The following is a 19992-nucleotide window of genomic DNA, read 5'->3' on the forward strand; positions in this document are numbered from 1 at the left end:
AGCAGAATGACAAGGGCTAAATGTGTAAGAACGTCAGTGTTATGAAAAGAAATACAGTAATGGAAGACATGAAACTATAAATTTCTCACCCTACTGTTTTGATGTTATATCCTTTGGAGATGCCGCAACAGCAGTACTTCTTGGCATAACTCTCTCAACAGTAATTTCTTCTCATACTCATACCCCTCCATGCTAGTCTGTCATCCAATCTAGTACAGTACTGCCCCATCAGGAGTGTAGGGGTCCTGGCCTAGGCTACTCAGTTCTCAAAATTATGGTGCGGCTGATAACAGTGTCACTTGCCTAAGAGAAAGACAGCACCAATCTCTTATGGGCCACATCAAGCAGAAACACCTAAACTCACTAAACCACCAGGCACCTAAAAACAGGGACTAAACAGAGAGGTTACTAGAGATCAAGCAGTTTGGAGGCCTGCCATTAGGAGGGCAAGGCCAATGTATGCAAGCATGTTGACTCCTTTATAAATGAGGGAGTGAAGGTAAGAAGGTGGGTAGGTAGTGGAGTAGAGTACAAAGGACCATCCTTGATCTGCCTCCACGCATCACACAACTGTTATAAACAACAAAGAACTCAAGTGACATGGGGTCTATTTATCTATCAATTGCCAGATGCCTCAATCCCGTAAGGGGTGGCCACAAACAAATTGCCACCATGTCGCCCTGTCCCCTGCCATTTCACTGCCCTCCCCCCAGCTCACACCCCTCCTCTCTCATATATACCTCTCCACTCGATCCCTCCATCTCATTCTTGGCCTCCCTCTCCCTCTCCCCCCCCCCTCCACCTCACTCACATACACTCTCCTCATGAGCCTCTTGCTCTCCATCCTCTCCATATGGCCAAACCACCTCAATGTATTTCTCCTGTCACTTTCCATCACATCCACATTCACAACATTTTTTTTTCTTTTTAATTATGGGGAAATGAATTGCCCGAGCTAGACCCTGATGGCTTACACAGCCCCACAACGTGACCAGAGAGCCCTACCTCTCCCTGCAGGGCAGTTACTCAAGCAGGACATGAATTCTTGACCCATTGGTCTCGAGTCAGAGGCTCTACCACAGAGCCATCCTGCCCCCACCACAAGGGGTAATACCCCAACATATATTGTACAGTCTATAAAGGCTCCAACATGCTTGTATATGTTGACCTACACACTGCTTGATCTCAAGGTCACACTCTATAATCTCATCCCAGGCCTTTTTCAAGTCTGCCTCTTGCAACCCTACCCTTGATGATCACACTTCTCCCTTCCTGCACCAACATATATGATACTGTAAACATTAAACAAGAAAATATTTATGTGTCTGTGGAAGTAAATAAGGGAAGAAGTACTACAGCCTCCTAAGCTAACATCCCCTCCAAGTCAGTCTCTAACTCATCATTCACTCCATGTGGCTAAACAATATCTAAAATAATAATAATAATAATAATAATAATAATAATAATCAGCATATGAAACAGAAAAGGATAACTTCAGTAGGGCGGATGGGCAATACCAAAGCACCTTCTGTTAAATGATATGACTGAAGTATGTGAAGAAAGTCATTCCTCTCTCTCCTGCCCATCACACTGTCCTGCTGAGACTGGAAGGAAAAGGAAGAAAAGTACAAATAAAACAGCTGACATTTGAAGTCATTCAGATGGAACGATTAATCCCCGAGCTAGACCTCATCAGATCATACAGCCCTGCTAGGGTTACAGGAGAGCGCTGCCCCTCCCAGCACACCAGCCACCCGGCGGGGCGCAAACTCGCAACCTCACAATTACGAGCCCGACACCCTACCACTGAGCTACCGCGCTCCCCATTTAGATGGAAGACACCTGGAATCTGCTATATGTATTTTTTTTCCCCTTCCTATTCATTAAAAATGAAAAAAATAAAGTCATAAGAAATATCATCACCATTCCTCCCTCTTTCCCCACCCAATCACCACACTCACGACAACCTCACAGGCATACACACCCACACTGACACCATCATGATAAACACAAGTGGAAAAAATCATATAATCTTTATTTAAACAAACCAACAGTTAATCTACTTAAACATCACCATCATTACCCTACCTATCATCATCATCATCATCACAACCTGGCCATAGCATCCATCGTCTCATCCACACTGGCTTTTGGGGTTTCTGTTGAGGTCGAGTCTGCTTTGGGTTCAGGTTTTGGTGCATCTGTCTTGGGTTTGGTCATGAGGGCCTGGCGAAAGGTGTCCAACTGCTTGTCTAGCGCCGCCACTGCTTCCTTGTTTGAGTGTTTGAGCTGCGTGAAGAGAAATATTGGTGACATCCATGACACATTTTCATCATATAACCTGTCACTCTCACTTGAAGTCAACCTCTCTCTCTCTCTCTCTCTAATGCTGCCACTGCTTCCTTGTTTGAGCTGCATAATGAGAAATATTAGTAACATCTCTGACACTTTAATAATATAACCTGTCACTCATTTGAAGTCAACCTCTCTCTCTTTCTCCTCTAATGCCACCACTGAGCTGTGTGAAGAGAAATATTAGTGACATCTCTGACAAACTTTAATCATAAAAAACCTGTCACTCTCATTTGAAGTTAATCTCTCTCTCTCTCTCTCTCATCACTTACATATCTGGAAAGGTGTGGGTTTTGTTACACTGCTCACACAATCACCTAACGATGCACAATGGAAATAGGATGACACTGCTAGCATATCTTAAAGCCAGCTGGATACAATCACATTGTTGTTATTGTTTTGTTGCTGCTGCTGCTGTTGTTTTTATTGTTGTTTTTGCTGTTATTGTTGGTGTTGTGGCACCAAGCTCATCTGAACATAAACCCGGCACCAAGCTCATCTGAACATAAACCCAATGGACTGAAGGCTGAATCTGCTCTCCTCCTGCAGTCCACTATCTTCCTTTTTCAGTATTTAACCCGCGCCGTCCCGAGGACGTACTTCCACGTCCTCACGTTTTGTCACAGCTAATCCCGAGGACGTACTTCAACGTCCTGCAATTGCAAGGTTCATAATTTCCACAATTTTCAAAATTCGCGGGAGATTTTCGTTTCGCCTGGGTACCCAAGCCTCCCCTACCTGCCGCCAGGCGGGCAGCGTCCTAGACCCTGCGTGACCCGCGCTCGCCCTTGTCTCGGTCACTCACCTGCCAGCAGTGACCCAGGTCAGACATGGCGCGGAAAGGTCTCTCAGACGAGCAAATTGCATCCGTCCTGGAAGCCTTCACTGGAGACAGTGATTCTCCACTCGATGATGATGTGGTGGATCGCGATTACGTCCAGCCAGAGGAAGAAATAAGTAGCAGTGATGAGGAGGTCCCTTCGCCCCGAAAAACGCGGTATGTGACATACCGTAAGGCAAGGGAAGGCCAGCCTGCTCCCCAACCACATGCACAGCTATCTCTCCATCACAATTCTGATCAGGACGAGGATGAGGACGATGAGGATGACGGAGGCCTAGGACGTGATATCGCTGCGTGGTTGGGAAAGGAGAAAATATCACCACGTGGATCAGAAGGTGGGGCGAGACGACACCTAAGGTATGGTCAAAGTACTTTGTCTGGGGAAGTAGCAAGTGGTGTGGTGGGATTGCTGGGAGAAAGGGAAAGTGTTGTGGCGGCAGCGCGGGGTGAAAGTGAGAGTGGTGTGGGGGTAGTGCGGGGTGAAGGGGCCAGTGGTGTAAGGGAGGCAGCACGAGCACGTGGTGCTCGTAGGCCTAGGGGAGAGGAGGTTGAGTCACTCCCCAGCACTTCTTTCGCCCCTGAATATTCACAAACTTCCTCCCCACAGCCCCAGGATGTGGGGAAAGGAAAGAAAGGGAAGGGAAAGGGTAAAGGAAAAGGGAGAGGGAAGAGAAGTGCGAGTGATGAGAGGCGCCGCTCTCCACCTCCCCAACCTCCCCCACCACCCTTACCTCCCCACCCTGACGAAGGGGACGATGGTGACGTGGTTGGAGACGGTGGTGTCACGTGGAACTGGGAGGATGGGAGTAATTTTACTCCTATCATTCACCCTTTCACTGAGGAGTGGCGGTCAGGTTGCACGGCTCCAGGTGTAAATGCTGGGTCGTCACGGTTAGATTTTTTCAACTTGTTTTTTGGTGAGGCGTTTGTTGGGCGCATAGTAGAACAGATAAATATATTTTCACAATCCCAGCACCTTGAAAGTGAACGCTTAGGAACCACAAGCAAGCATGCAGAACAGTATGACTATCCCGTGACTATATCAGAGATGTTCCTATTTTTTGCCCTGGTAATCTTGATGGGTGTGGTGAGGAAAAATCAAATTCCTGCCTACTGGACAACGGACCCAATCATCCTAACACCTTTCTTTGGAAAGGTGATGGGTCGTAATAGATTTCAGTTTATTCTCGGCCGCCTCCACTTTTTTGATGCAGATGATCCAGCCAATGCAAATAACACCGATAAAATGAGGAGAATTAGGCTGGTATTTGATCATTTACGGGAAATGTTCCGCTCCTCATTTTATCCCTACAGAGACCTCGTCATAGACGAGAGTCTTGTGTTGTGGAGAGGCAATATTTCCTTTAGGCAGTACATACCCAGCAAGAGACACCGTTTCGGGTTTAAGATCTTTGTTATGTGTGACTGTAAGACTGATTATGTGCAGGACATAGTCTTGTACACGGGCGCACAGACAGATATAATAGAAGATCGGAGTATAGGACTCTCTGGGGCCGTGGTGAAGACAATGATAGAAGAGTACCTTCATCGTGGTCATGTGTTGAACCTGGACAACTGGTACACTAACCCTCTTCTCGCTAGGTTCCTCCACCAACACGACACCGGAGTCTGTGGTACAGTCAAGAGAAACCGTCGCCATATGGTCAAGAGAGGGAGGAAACTTGACAAGAATGAGGTGGTTTTCTTCCAGGCCAATAACATCCTTGCAGCCCTGTGGAACCACAACAGGGAAGTTTGCCTCCTATCAACTGTTCACAGCCCCCTGATGCACCGCACAGACTCCGTGGATCACCGTAGCGAGAGGAGGCGCAACGTATGGAAACCAGAGTCTGTACTTGCCTATAATCTGAACACGAGGCAAGTTGATCAGTCAGACTCGATGATTTCAAGTGTTGACTGTGCCAGGACCACGATGAAGTGGTACAAGAAACTCTTTTTCCACTTGCTCGACATCACGGTCCTGAACGCCCACTACCTGCACACAATGACCACCGGAGTATCCGAGACCTTTGAGGGGTTTGTGAGGGAGCTGGCACGTGAAATAATCGCCAAGCATGCCCAGGAAAGACCCCCACACCGCCCCCGCGCCCCCCCGTGCTGCTCAGACTCCCCTACGTCTTGCAGGCCGCCACTACCCCAGCGCAATCCCTTCCGAACCAAACCGTCGTAAACCCCAGCGTCGCTGCCATGTATGTAAGCATTCGACAGTCAGACCATCCACGCAGAGAAAAGACACAAGATACGAGTGTGTCGAGTGCAATGTTGCGTTGTGCCTTCAGCCTTGTTTCAAGGAATATCATAATTTCCTACACTTCTGAAACTGTGTGGGAAGGCGAAATGACGCTCATGATAATGGTAAGGCCAGTCAGTAGGTGCTAAGTCAAATATAAAGTTGAAACTGGTGTTATTTTTTCAGAAAAGTAATGTATAAGATGAGAATTAGTGTAAGTGGAAAGAATTGTTATCAAAACTACACCCACTGTGTAAATCTGGTCAGTAAATATGTGATAGCAAGGAAATAAAGTGGAAACGGGTGTAATGTTAGCATGAATAAAACGTATAAGTTGAACATTACTGTAAGTTGTCATAATTGATGTCACGAGTACACCCACATTCTGGTCAGTAAGTATGTGATAGGAATTATATACAGTGGAAGATGTTGTAATGTTAGTAGTAAGGTATTTTATAAGTTGATTACTAGTGTAAGATGAAACAAATGATATCGCGATAACACTCCCTGTGTAAGTACGCACAAATATGACGCTAAGTTCCATCGTACGTTCAGAAATGATGTAATATCAATTATATCAAGTGTTTACATGTGCAATGTTAGTGTAGAATTATTATATAAGTGCAAAAATAGGTTGTAAGTTGAATTAGTTGTCATAGCGACTTCACCGTGTGTGTTACTATGCGCTATTATTACGCTATATATTTACGTAAGGCCTGAAATAATCTCAAAACAGTTCTATAAAGTTGAAAAGTGTATAATAATATTAGAAAAGTATTATGTAAGTAGAAAAAGCACAATACGAGTTGAAACAACAGTCACAGCGAGTTCACTCACTACGTAAATAAGCGCTAACATTACGCTAAATGTTATCAAAAGGCCTGTGAATACGTAAAAACAGTTCAATAAAATGTAAAATGGTATAATGTTATTGTAGAAGTATTATGTAAGTAAAAAAAATTATATGTATCATGATTTTAGAATGTTAGCGATTCATCGGGACCAAGTTGGCCGATTTTGCTCGTTTCTCACGATGGTACAATGCTTATTTCTGCTCTATTTTTGTATAAAATCCAATATACTCTTTTATCACATGTTTTTATGTTTGTAATAAATTCATTTCTACTTACTTTCATTGGTTTCCCAAACTTATAATACCATAGAAAACGTTTGATGCTCACACCGCATAGGGAGAACACGGGGCCAGGTGGGACCAAGGCATACCTGGTTAAGCTAATTAGGGACCCCGGAGACCACTTTCTTTGCCACCGGCCGTTGTTTCTGACCAAAAGTGAAAGTTTAAGCAAAAAAAAAAAAAAAAGGGTCGAAAAATGCCCGGGATTGGGGGGTACCAGTGGTCGAAAAGTGGCCGGGACGGGGCGGGTTAAAAACTGGACAGCAGGGGCACCCAGTTACATCCCTGCTACCATATGAAAGCATCCACCTCTGGCATCTACATCACTCATTACACACACACACACACACACCAGCAGCAAGTGTCAAAGTTTTTTATCATCATCATCAGCAGCAGCTCCCTACGTGTCAAGTGGGCTGGTGGAGGATTAGTGCCCCTCCCTGTAAAACAAATAACTCAAAGTCCTTGGCCACCCCGTGTGGGATTATGGCGTCTGGCAATGAATGAATCATCATCATCATATCATTATAAATTCAATGAAGCAACGAATGTGTGTGTGTGTGTATTAAAAAAAGGTGGGAGGAAATTAAGGAAAGAAAAGAAACAACTAAAAATTTACCCACTACAGCATTACCTGTTTCAACTTCATCTTGACAGGTTTCACTTTTCCTTTAGCCTTCATGGGTAATCCCTGTCCAGCCTTCTTGTAGATTGGATTGCCAGATTTCATGGGATTTTTGCTGCCTAATTTGTTCTTTCCCATGGCTGATCTGAAAATTTGTATGTGTAAAAAAATACTATTGGATATAACTTCTGAAATGGAAAAATTGTCAAATACCATCCATCCATCATCATCCAATCCTGTGTTGCCCCATAAGAAGTGTAGAAGCCCAGGGCTAGGCAAGTTGGTCCTGACATTTATGATGAGTGACCAGCCTCACTCATCCCTGAGTGGCATTACATGAGCAATAAGCCCCAACCACCCCATAGATATAAAGTACTGTAAACCTGCACAGGCTCAATCCGATTGGAGCACTTTAATTACTCACTACAAGCACTCAATACCATATTTACTGGGAAAAAAAAAAAAAAAACTCACTCAATACTCACTCAAAAATATTAGCTCACAATACTAACTAAAAATACTCACTCAAAAATCTATCTATCTATCTATTGCCAGAAGCGTCAATCCCGTTCGGGGTGGCCACAAACAAATCTCCACGTCGCCCTGTCCCCCACCATTTCACTGCCCTGCTCCCAACTCACACCCCCCTCTCTCATATACCTCTCCACCCCATCCCTCCATCTCATCCTCAGCCTCCCCCTCCCTCTTCCCCCCTCCACCTCACTCACATACACTCTCTTTGTCAGTCTTTCACCCTCCATCCTCTCCACATGGCCAAACCACCTCAGTGTGTTCCTCCAAACACTTCCTATCACATCCACATCCACACCACAACGCTCCTTTATATCCTCATTTGTCAGCTTGTCTCTCCATGTGACTCCACAGGCTCCTCTTAAATAACTCAAAAATGCTCTCCCAAAATACTCACTCAAAAATAATGTTAACTTACTGTTGTCTGTTTTGATCCAACAAATACAAAATAAAATAGCTAAAACACACATGATAACTGACACTACAGGATTTTTTCCCTCACTATACAAATGGAAAAAAGAGGGATTAATCCCTGAGCTAGACCTCATCAGATCATATAGCCCTGCTAGGGTTACAGGAGAGCATTACCCCTCCCAGCACAGCAGCCACCGGGCAGGGCGCGAACTCGCAACCTCAAGATTACGAGCCCGACACCCTACCACCGAGCTCCCCGACAAATGGAAAAGAAAAGCACTTTAAACACACAAGCGATTTGAACTGCCACAATGCAAGTCTCTCTCTCTCAACCCTTCTTTTCTCCTACCCATTAAAAAAAAAAAAAAAAGTCACATTAATTCCGTTAAAAGTGGCCATAAACACATCACCTCCACACTGTCCTGTCCTCTGTCATTTGGCTGCCCTACATCCAACTCACCTCCCTCTCATATACACATTTCCACTCCATCTCATCTTTGGTTTCCCACTCCACCTCACTCACATACACTCTTCTAACCAGTCTCTCATTCTCCACCCTCTCCACAGCAACAAACATTAAATTCTACAAAGACTTAATTATTTTTATATATGTTCTGGGTTATTATAAGTCAAAAACGTTTACCTGTTAACAGACTACACTAGTTTGCAGGTTCTTGACGCCTCTCTTAACCTCCTCCGTCAACTTACAGAATTAAGAGTTAAGACCTCGTTATTGAATTTTGATATCAAGGTGGCTGTACAGTTATTCAGCAGCGAAAAAAATCCGAAAATACTTTGGTCTTGGTCTTGGTGTTGATTGAAGGGCTGGACCCGACGTGTAGTCAGATGTAGCCCTAACGGTGGTTCAGGTGTAGCAGAACTCTTTAATCATAGGCGGCGAAGTTGCCCCGATCTGCGAAGGAAGACACAGACATGGCGTATAACTGAGTGGCGTAGGTGCCGATCTAGGCCCACCCCACCAAGAAGGATGGGGAGGGTGAAGTCCAGGATACCGAGGGTTGCAAGGCGCTCCCTCAGGGAGGTGCGGATGGAGTAGAAGCGTGGGCAATGCAGCAGAAAGTGGGCTACAGTTTCCTCTTGATTCACACACCACTGGCAGTAGGGATCTGGGTGCAGTCGCAGCCGATGCAGATGTGATGCCAGTCCAACATGTCCAATACGCAGGCGGGTGATAGCGACGTCCAGGATCCGGGAGACAGAGCGTACCCAAGGTTGGTCCGATGAGTCGGAGCGATATAAGCCAGCGCTGTTGTGGGGAGGAGGCGTAGAGATCAGCATTCCATGCCTGACTACACCTCGTGGCTAAGAGGCGACGGTGAGTAATGGCTGGCAAGGGGTAGGGCTCCACATCAGGAAAAGTCAAGGCCATCCGAGCTGCTGCATCCACCACATCATTGCCCCTGATGCCCACATGGGAGGGAATCCATTGCAGACGTACCTTCCAGCCTCCCTGCAGCAGCTGAGCAAGGTCATCCTGGATTTCATAAACCAGATGACGTATGGAGCAGGGTTTAGGAGAAGCGATGAGATGAAGGGCCGCTCTGCAGTCAGTGTAGATGACCACCGGCCGAGGAGAGGAATGAGACATCAAAAAACGCAGGGCCCTCAAGACTGCGAAGAGTTCAGCAGTGACTACATCATGGGCATCCCTAAGCGCCATGTCTGGCAGATGGAGTAGTCCTCTACGAAGATGGCAGCTGCAGTTGCTGCAGGGGTGGAGGAGCGGGAGCCGTCGGTAAAGATAGCCATGAACCCTAGATAGGTGGAGCCAGCCATCTGCAGGAAAATGCGAGGGGCCAGGTGGCCATCCTGTGATTTACAAAAGGGCTCTGGGAGGTCTACGGACACAGGTGAGGACAGGTCCCTCCACGGGGGCACAGGAGATACTGATCGGACAGGGTGGCGAGCTGGTGGAGGAAGTCCCAGAGTGTGGTAAGCGTGGAGAGCACGCACCAAGAGGGGCCGTCGAGACCTGATGGGCCACAATGGATGAGATGTCGAGACCCCTGCTGTCGTAAAGAGCTCCGGGAGTGGGTGGTCATCGGGCAAGCGCTGGATAGTAAAGTAGCGGCGACAAGTCAACTTCATCCTGGTATGATGGAGGGGGGGAACACCTGCCTCAGCCTGCAGAGACAATGTGGGTGAGGAGCAGAAAGCACCCAGCGCAATCCGGAGAGCGGTCGTCTGAATAGTGTCCAGCCGTTGTAGTTGTGTAGGAGATGCTGAGCCATATACCGAACAGCCATAGTTGATCTTCCCCAAGATGGCTGATCGATAGTACGCCAACAAAAGGTCCCTGCTTGCCCCCCAGCGGGATCCAGCAATACTCTTCATGATGTCAAGTCGTTTTGCACAAGATGACCGTAAGTATTCTATGTGACTGCGCCAAGTGAGGATGGGCCCATCCAACCGGAGACCAAGCAGCACATGCTCCCGAACAACAGGGACTGAGGTTGAGTCCAGAGAAATTGCTGGAGATGATGGCAAACGGCGTAGAGTGAAGGGCATCACTGCGCTCTTGTCAGCATTGATGGTAAGGCCCCAGTTCCGGGCCCAAGCCAAAAAAGTGGATGCCGCTGACTGCAGAAACTGCTGCGCCTCCACAAAGGAAGGGCTCTGGGACACGATGGTGATGTCATCTGCGTACACCAGGAGAGTAGCATTACGTATCTGAGGCAGGCTGGACAGCAACACATTGAATAAGAGTGGGCTGAGCACAGACCCTTGCGGAACCCCCCGATGAACAGGATGGGGATCTGACAAGGCCCCACCCACTGACACCACAAAGCTGCGACCAGCAAGGTAATTCGACATCCAAGCCAGGGGTGGGCCCAAGACTCCCAGGCACGACAGGCGGTACAGAATGCCATCGTGTGGGGCTGAATCGAAGGCCCCCTTCAGATCTATAAAGAGGGCAAGCATGTAGAGCCGCTGTCTATAGGTATCATGTACCATGTGTTCCAGTTGACATAGGACATCCAAAGCTCCCTGGCCCGGCCGGAAACCACACTGAACCCTGGAGAGCAGGCCACGGGACTCCAGCCACCAAGAGAGCCGACGAGCCACCAGTTTCTCTAACAGCTTCCCCACACAGGACAGAAGAACGATGGGCCGATAAGGACGACGTGATGGTGGGGTCCCTGCCTGGCTTTGGGAAAGGCAGCAGCACTGACTCCTTCCATACCTCAGGGAATGTGCCGGTCTGCCAACTGTTGTTGTAAATTGACAGCAAGTGACTGTGTAGGCTGGGCGGCAGATGTAGGAGGAAGTCATTAGCCACCATGTCAGGGCCAACCGCCCTCCTCGGGTGTAGAGAAGCAACGGCATCCCGGAGTTCAATGGCCGTGAACGGGCAATGGAGGTCACTGGCAGGGGGAGTTGAGACGCCCCTGTGGATGGCAGAAATAAACTCGGGAGCTGTAGGTAAAGTCGGTGGAACACCCAGCTGTGACGCAAAGAATGACGCCAAGAGCTCGGCCTTGGAGAGGTCATCCAGGAGATCCGCTCCATCACGACACAAGGGATATGAATATGTTGTCGGGCCACCCTTCATGGCCTTCAAAAACCTCCAGGTGCGGGAGCATGTGGTGGAGAAGGAGAGGCTGGAACAAAAAGAGGACCATGCCTTCTGCTTGGCTACCTTGATGGTGCGCTTACATACTGCATCCAGGCGTCGGTAACGATCCCCAAGGGCCCGTGTGGGGTAACGACTCCAGGCTCGCCAGGCCTGGCGGCGGGCTTGCACAGCCGAGGCACAAGCAGCCGACCACCATGACACCCCCGATCGGCCTATACTACGGCGGGCTGACTGACCAAACACCCTATGTCCAGCCTGCACCAGCATCTGTGAAAAATCCTCAGCCGAGAGGCCCCAACGACCAGGGAAGCTAGCAGACACTGCCTCCTGGAAGGCCGTCCATCTATCGTCGTGAAGCTGCCAGCGAGGACGACTCGCTCGTGATATTCTTGGAGACAATGTCGGGTAGTCACAAAAGACGGGAAGATGGTCACTGCCCATGTACGGTCCCACATGGACCATCGGATGATGGAATACTGCGTCACCCAAACCGAGATCCAGTACAGATGCCTGTCCACTGTGAGGAGCAAACCGGGTATGAAGACCTGGAGGCGTAAGAAGGCTAAACCTGTGAGACTCAAGGAGCACCTGGAATAGAGAGGAACCTGTGGTATTGGGGGCTCCAGCCAAGGCGGGGTCCCAGTGGTGGTGACGGGCGTTGAAATCCCCCATGATGAAGGCAGGGGCTGGCAACTGGTCAAAGTAGTGGAGGAGCTCCTCTCTGGACACATCCTGGCAGGGGTTGTAACAAAGGAGGGTTGAAGCCCAACCATCCGTGAGGGCCACCCTGACAGCCAGGACCTCCCGAAAATACTTTAGTTGAGGAGGCTTGGAGCCACATGGATTTGTTGGTCGTCCTGAATACCGCCCGGGAACATACGAACAACCACTCAATATTTGACGTACTATGATGAAGTTTCTGATGACATAAATTGAGATCAAAGTACGTTGGAAATTATCAGAAGCTAAATTAATTTTAAATATACTACTACTACAATAAGTAACCCCTGCCCCATTCGGGCCCATGCTAATTCAGTATTACCCCAAAACATCGAAATATTTGTTGCTGTATACACACTACTCAATAAACCTTCATTGTATGCACAACTTTGTAACCACTAACTGTATATATCTGCTAAAGGAGGTTTGTGTGTGGCAAGACCCACCACCTCTTCTTGCATATATGTACTACCTATGCATTTGCAAATAAATGCACGTTAATCTCACACGCACACACACACTCATTTTAAATATAAGGAATGAGAAAATAATGACAGTGAGAAGTGCTCAGAGAATAAAATGGGTGGGTTCTTCATTACTTGGGGTAGGGGAAGAGGGACCAACTGCTACACGGGGAAGGGGAGTTACACCAGTTCCATCACCGTATACTGTTCCTTATTTAGTCACCAACCTGTTTCACTGCCATGTATCCCATTTCACTATATCCCATTCCATCACCAGTACATTTCATTAAAAGGCAATTCAACTGAAATTGTTAACTCAGATTAAGCTTTGATGCCCCTTTTCCCCCCCTTATTGCCATTAGGGCACTCTGTATCAAGGCAGACATCAAAATTGCAATGAAGATACCACATAACACAGCCATAGGCCACCAATGAGCAACTTTATTTTGCATTAAAGAAAAAAAATGCTGAATTCTGCAAGACACTGGTATATTGATCGACTTAAACTAGTACAACATGTACTGGACACAGTGACAAGGAGGCGATTTGTTTGTGGCCACCCCTAATAGGACTGAGGTGTCTGGCAATAGGTAGATGGACAGACAAGCATCTAATCAACTTCCTATTTACCTGTTCATGAAGTCTTCAAATTTTGCTTTACAGGTTCCACAGGCTTTTGCAGTACTGAGTGGAAACTGAGATTATGGTAGTGTGTTTGTGGCCATCACACAGTTACTTGTGCCTGACAAAAGTTGAGGAAGTTATCAAAGACTTTCAAGACACCATGAGGGCCTCCCTGGAAGATGCATTGCCTCTTCTTCACTTGAATGGTTGTACTTTCCTCTGACTTAAGACTATCTGGAATAAAGTACAAGAAACTGGCACTAACATGACTATGAAAAGATATTTGTACAAGGTGTCAGGTGTTAAAAAGCTGACTTAGGTAACACACACACACACACACTCAAACTGAATCAGTGCTATCTGCCAGTGTCATATGCTTTGGCAAAATGATAATGGCGCTACAAAACACTCACTGGGAGGACGGTAAGTTGTAGGACTCCAGACTCCCTGGTCATTCATTAAACAACACAGCACTGCAAGTCAGTAGTACAAAAACAGGTTAATGTACTTTTTTTTTTTTTTTTTAAATAAGAGCCTACACAAAATGTATATCAGCATTATTTTTCATATCCAATTTGCCAAATCAGAAGGCATATACATGTACTGGTATCAGTTTAGACTCAGCAAAAGGCTGAAATCAGCAACACATCAGTTCAACTCGAACACTGTGGTCCCATCAGGAGTTTGTAGGACCAGCAATCAGTTCAGAATCAGCGAAAATGCTGCCATCGGTGATATATCGGTTTGGCCACAACACTAAGTATGGTTCCATCAGAAGAGTAATACTACGGTATATGATCAGGAATAAGTTCAGAATGGGAAAAAAATGCTGAAATCGGCATTACACTGGTCTGGCTGTCATGCTAAATACCATTCCATCAAAGCCACAAAGTCCAATAATAAGGATAAAAATTCACAAGATTAAGAAAGATATATAAAGTATTCAATACCTATACAAAGATAAGCAGCATAAAGAATAAGGCAGTGGCTATACACCCTTAAAATGTAGTATGCAAGACTATACAGTGCACCTTCATTTTAAGATGAACTGGTTATGATAAATAAAAAGAGTTAGGGCCTTTTTAACAAATATTATCACAGTCTTGCTTATACGATCATTATTATCCTGTACAGCCTCACCGGTAAATGTACAGTACGACTGCTATTTTTCGCTTATATGATCACTGACATGCAAGCTCACCCTTTTGTTCCAATAGGTATATCAGGTGTGTTAGTGTCAGTGATGGAACAAAAGTGTGGTGTTGGAGTTCAAGCGGCAAGTGCAGTGAAATTATACAACTATCACTGAGAAGAGTTTGAAATTTGTTTTTACACTTTGTCAGGTAGGTGACCCTTGGCTAAAAATACATAGACACATTATAATTAGACAATATAAAAAAAAATGAACAAAACAATAAATCGTCATATATGTTACGCTTCTTGTCAAACTCATCCTCATCATAACACAAGGGCATTCTGTATGCAGCACCATCCCATAAGCATCATACTACAACAAAAACCAGGCCAAAGACAGTAACATACTATGGTTCGTCCACCTTAGCTCGGCAACGATTGTTATCCTTCTGCAACTGATTTCCTGCAGTTTAACACATCTTACATTCTTTCCACTGCACTTCTTTATGACATTTACCATATTTTATTGTAAGTCTCATGTTACATCTCACCACTGAAGTTTGATAAATATATGAAGTCAAGTGAAGTGTGGTTACATGATTTGTAACTATCTACACACACATCACTCTTAGGCAGGAAATATTCAGCTGCAAGTACAGTCACTGACTCACTTTATAATCCTTCTTCTGAGTGTGCAAGAGTCAAACTACAAACTGACACGCTCACATTGTTACAAATATAATTACATTCTCTCTCTCTCTCTCTCTCTCTCTCTCTCTCTCTCTCTCTCTCTCTCTCTCTCTCTCAAACAGTTTCCAGCAACTGTTGTGAAGTAATTAGCTGGTGTTGGTGCCTTGGTCTAGCTTCCACTTCACAGAAAGCATCAAGTGTACCATGGCCAACACCACTATGGGGATTATTTAGCAAAAAACATGACAGCATTTATAGACTAGATTACTGTAGTTACATTCTTTTAACGATCTCATTACAACTATGCATTCAAGATGGACGGAGGGCAATATCTGGCCAAGTTAAACTGGACAAAATACAATACAAGCAGGTGCCATTATACAAGCATCTGTTGTATGACACACTGATATGAGAATGGGTAATTTTGACCTAAATTTGGTGATGCCAGCAGGGTCAGTTATCATAACCCTATTTTTACCATAAGTGATGTATTCAGTTGTACCTGTGTCACCATTCTTATTATTCAGTGTTACACTAGTTTCGCCATCCTTTTCTCCAATCTGAAATACATGCTTCGCCATCCTTTTTTTCAATCCGTTATACAGTCAACCCCGCTATTTGCGGGTTCCCATATTCACATATTTTTCTGGGAGATTAAATCAAGCTATTTCCTGCTTTTCCCACAGCATCAGCTGTTCCTAGTGGTTCAAATGTTTTTTTTTTTTTTTTCATGTTTTCTGTGAGATTTACAGTCCTATATACTGTACAGTTACCCTGTATAGGTATGTGCTGTTCAGCACACAGTAAACTCTCATCATCATCATGGTATGGTGAGTACAGTACACTGTACTCAGAAGGGCTTGTGTATCATCCTGTACTGACCTTTTAGGAAGTATTAATGTGCCATAAAATGTATTTACAGGTGTTACAGTGGGTTTGTAGGTAATAAGCATGGCTAAAACACTGAAATCACTGACTTCTGCAATAGGTGTGGGCAATTTGCGGAATCAACATTTGCGGGGAGTTGTGGTACAAAACGCCTGCGTGAAGCAGGACCTGACTGTACAAGCTTCATCATCCTTTTTTCAATCCGTTATATAAATGTCCGCTATCCAAGCCGTCCTTCATTAAAACATAAAACTCATATAATGTGACCCACATGTAATGGTCCTCAAATCAGCCTGGATTAATACAAAGCATTATACTGAGATTTGATTAATAGCATTCCATTGACAATTTCATTACAACTAAGCATTCAAGAACTAACCTAATCTAACCTAACCTGTGTGGCCAAGTTAAAGTGGATGGAGTAGAATAATCCCTCAGATCACCATGGTCTAATATAAAGCACCTGCAGGTCCATCACATTGGTTCCTGTGTGGCCAGGTTTGAGATGATATTGTCCCGCGCCGAGCTGGGAGAAGAACGAGTAGGAATTATTGGCTTCGAGGAAGGACTGGGCGGACAGACCTTGATTCTGCGCCTCCTGAATCTGTGACCTGTGGAGAAACAAAAACTCTTTTCACCACCATCACCACCATCATCACCATCATGATCATCACCATTATCATCACCATCAACATCATCATCATCACCATGGACTGAGGAGACAGACGTTGATTTATGGCCTCATCTGAAACTACCTAACACTGAACACAGTACTAGAGCTGGTCTGAGCATGAGAAGGCTAATGACATATTGTGCAGTATTGCAGAGGTGCAGAATAATCTGAAAGGGAGGAATACCTTGGCCAAATTAATGTGAAAGAACTATAGTATGTCTCCTAGGGTGACCAAAATATAAAGTCCTAGAGTTGTTCTGATCATATGAGGGTTAAATGATATACAGTATGATGGAGTATCCCTCTGCTATATATTTAAAAAAAAAATGAAAATCTGGGCCAAGTTAATGTGAAAGAACTATATTAAGTCTCCTAAAATGACAATAATAAAGGCCCTAGAGTTGTTCTGACCATGAAAGTTACATTATGTACTAAAGAGTGCCATTGTGGTGTGTCATAAAGATGCTAATGTGGCCAAAAAATGATAAAGGATGAAAATGTGGCCAAAATGATGAAGAAAAATGTGGCCAAAAATGAAAAAGATGAAAATATGGCCAAATTAATGTGAATGAAGTGACCGCCTGGGAACACCAGATGCTGTTGGCATCCCTACTTGTCAAGTGGGGTTGGTGGAGGATTAGTGCCCCTCCCTGTAAAACAATTAACTCTAAGCCCTTGGCCACCCCGTTTGGGATACATGGCGTCTGGCAATGAATGAATGAATGAAAGTACAGTAAGCCTCCTAAAATGACAAGAAATCGGCCCTAGAGTTGTTCTGAAAATTGAGGGGGTTTAACGACATACTGCACTGAGCCGTTGTGGTGTGACCAGAACGTGACGGCTCCGGCAGCATCTGTGGGGCCGTCAATACCATCTGTGCCGCCTGAGAGGAACACTATGCCTCCCTGTACGTCACTGTTGCATAGATTCTGAAATAACACAGGGAAAAATGACTGTAGGTACAACTCATGGCTACAAGAGAGTACTAAGCTCCTAACATCACACTCTATCTATCTGCCTATCTATCTATCTATTGCCAGATGCCTTAATCCTGCAAGGGGTGGTTACAAACAAATAGCCTCCTTGTCGACCTATCTATCATCTACCTAGCTATCTATTTATAGACAGATGCCTTAATCCCATAAAGGGTGGCCACAAACAAACTGCCTCCATGTCACCCTGTCCTCTGTCATCTTCTATCCCTTATTCTTTCTTCCATCTAGCCAGTATCCACCCATCATCCACTGGACAAAAACACCACACTCCTTCCTGAATCCCTAGTGTGTAGCTTCTGAAGAGGTAAAAACAAAACTAGAGATCTAACTAAATGATACAACACAGCACTAAGCTCGTGCCATCATACTGTTCTCTATCATCCACTCTTATTCTTTCTTCCATCTATCCAACCATCATCCACCCGACACAAACACATTACCTCCTAACTCACCAGTGCGTAGATTCTGAAAAGGTAAATAGATAAAACTAGACCTAACAGATAGATACAATGGAGTCAGTACTAAGCTCCTGCCATTAATATACTTTCCACCATCCTCTGTTTCTTTTTTTTTTTTAATTCATCCATCCATCCATCCACCTCACAGGAACACTATTATCTGCATTCTCGTCAGGTAAGGAAGCTCCCTAACACCTCTTCCTACGCAACTTATTTTGCTTATTACACCTTACTGTCCTACCTTGTGTTATATAAATCCTTCAACCTCTTCTTAAGTGACGTATTTTGCTTATTACACCCTGCAGTCCTCTTCTGTCACTTAAATTCTAATATCATCATCCTCTGCATAAATAACATACAAAACTACGTTAGCCAGCCATAACCAAAAATAAATCACTAAGGAAGAGGTGTTTGGGAGCTTCCTTAACTGCCGAGAATACGAGCCTGTCTCCCTGTATCTCACCAGTGCGGAGCTTCTGAATCTTAAAAATTATACCATGGTGCATTCAGTTTAACCTGGCAAAGATACCAAACCTTTTCAGCTTCGTTCAGGGACAAAATTAGTCAGATTGGAGGGTCAGTTTAAATAGTAACCATGGACTCATTTCTCTCAACTAGTCATTTTAAATAGTAACCAAGGAGACTCATTTCCACTTCACAACTACAGCTCATCTGTAAGCACAGAAAATGTCCAAATTCTACAGATGGAAAGAGCTTTTTGTGTTCTCCGGATTCTGTGTCAATTCACGTACATACGACCTAAAACACACACAAATACCTAATTGTCTTTCCCTAAATTTTCTTCAATTTTGGGTTATTTTCTACCGTTTCTAATTAAACGTATTTAACCTAACCCACAAATAGATGAATTAGGAAGACAACACTGAAGTAGACAGTAGTAACAGAATGGATATGGAGGTGTGCAGATTGGCCCGAGAGGACGGTAGAGTCCCTGCGGATTGGAAGTCAGGTATAATTATTTCCCTGTACAAAGGAAAAAGGGAAAAAGTAGTGTGTGGTAATCATAGGGGCATTTGTCTTCTACTACTAGGTAACAGGAAGACACACAGACATATTTACCTCCACCAACGCACAGAACAAACAGTCGAAGTACATGGAGAAACAGACAGACATATTACCTCCTCCAGCACAATACTAACACAAAAACAAACAAATGAAGTACAAAAACAAACAGATATAGTACAGTACACAGACAGACACATGAACAGTCGGACATATTACCTCCTCCATGGCAATACTGTACCAGCAGCCAAAACCATCTCCTGGTTCCTTCCTCCTCGTCCCTTTCCTTTCACCGTCACAGTGGTCTCTCCTCCAAATATCATGCACACTGGACACCCCAGCTCTCGGCACCTGACTAGGGTGCTCTGGAGGGACGCTTTCTTGTTTACATCAACACACAGCTCGGCAAGGAGGGAGTCTGGGAGCTCTTGACAACTATCAGCAATTTCCTGACTACTTTCTGCAACTTTTTTACACCTTTCTGCAGTTTCTTGACTTCCTTCACTACCCTCTTGACTTCTTCCTGTAAGTTCTCGATTCCTTCCTGAAGACTTCTCATACCCACTACCAGACAGA

At 45.1% G+C, this 19992-nt stretch overlaps 1 protein-coding gene across 1 annotated transcript; it reads right to left on the bottom strand.

Moving 5' to 3' along the window:
* Positions 1 to 2106: 2106 nt before the first annotated feature.
* Positions 2107 to 12586, bottom strand: LOC145416972 (uncharacterized). Its single transcript, XM_080285818.1, has 4 exons — positions 12562 to 12586; positions 8793 to 8942; positions 7214 to 7349; positions 2107 to 2289 (listed from the first exon to the last, which is right to left on the bottom strand). The coding sequence occupies exons 3-4, from the start codon at positions 7340 to 7342 to the stop codon at positions 2107 to 2109; spliced, it is 312 nt and encodes a 103-aa protein (XP_080141944.1). The 5' UTR covers positions 7343 to 7349; positions 8793 to 8942; positions 12562 to 12586.
* Between the last annotated feature and the right edge of the window lie 7406 nt (positions 12587 to 19992).

This window comes from Coenobita brevimanus, chromosome 108, assembly GCF_032717465.1.
Source record: "Coenobita brevimanus isolate Jiangsu-jjx chromosome 108, ASM3271746v2, whole genome shotgun sequence".
NCBI lineage: Eukaryota > Metazoa > Arthropoda > Malacostraca > Decapoda > Coenobitidae > Coenobita > Coenobita brevimanus.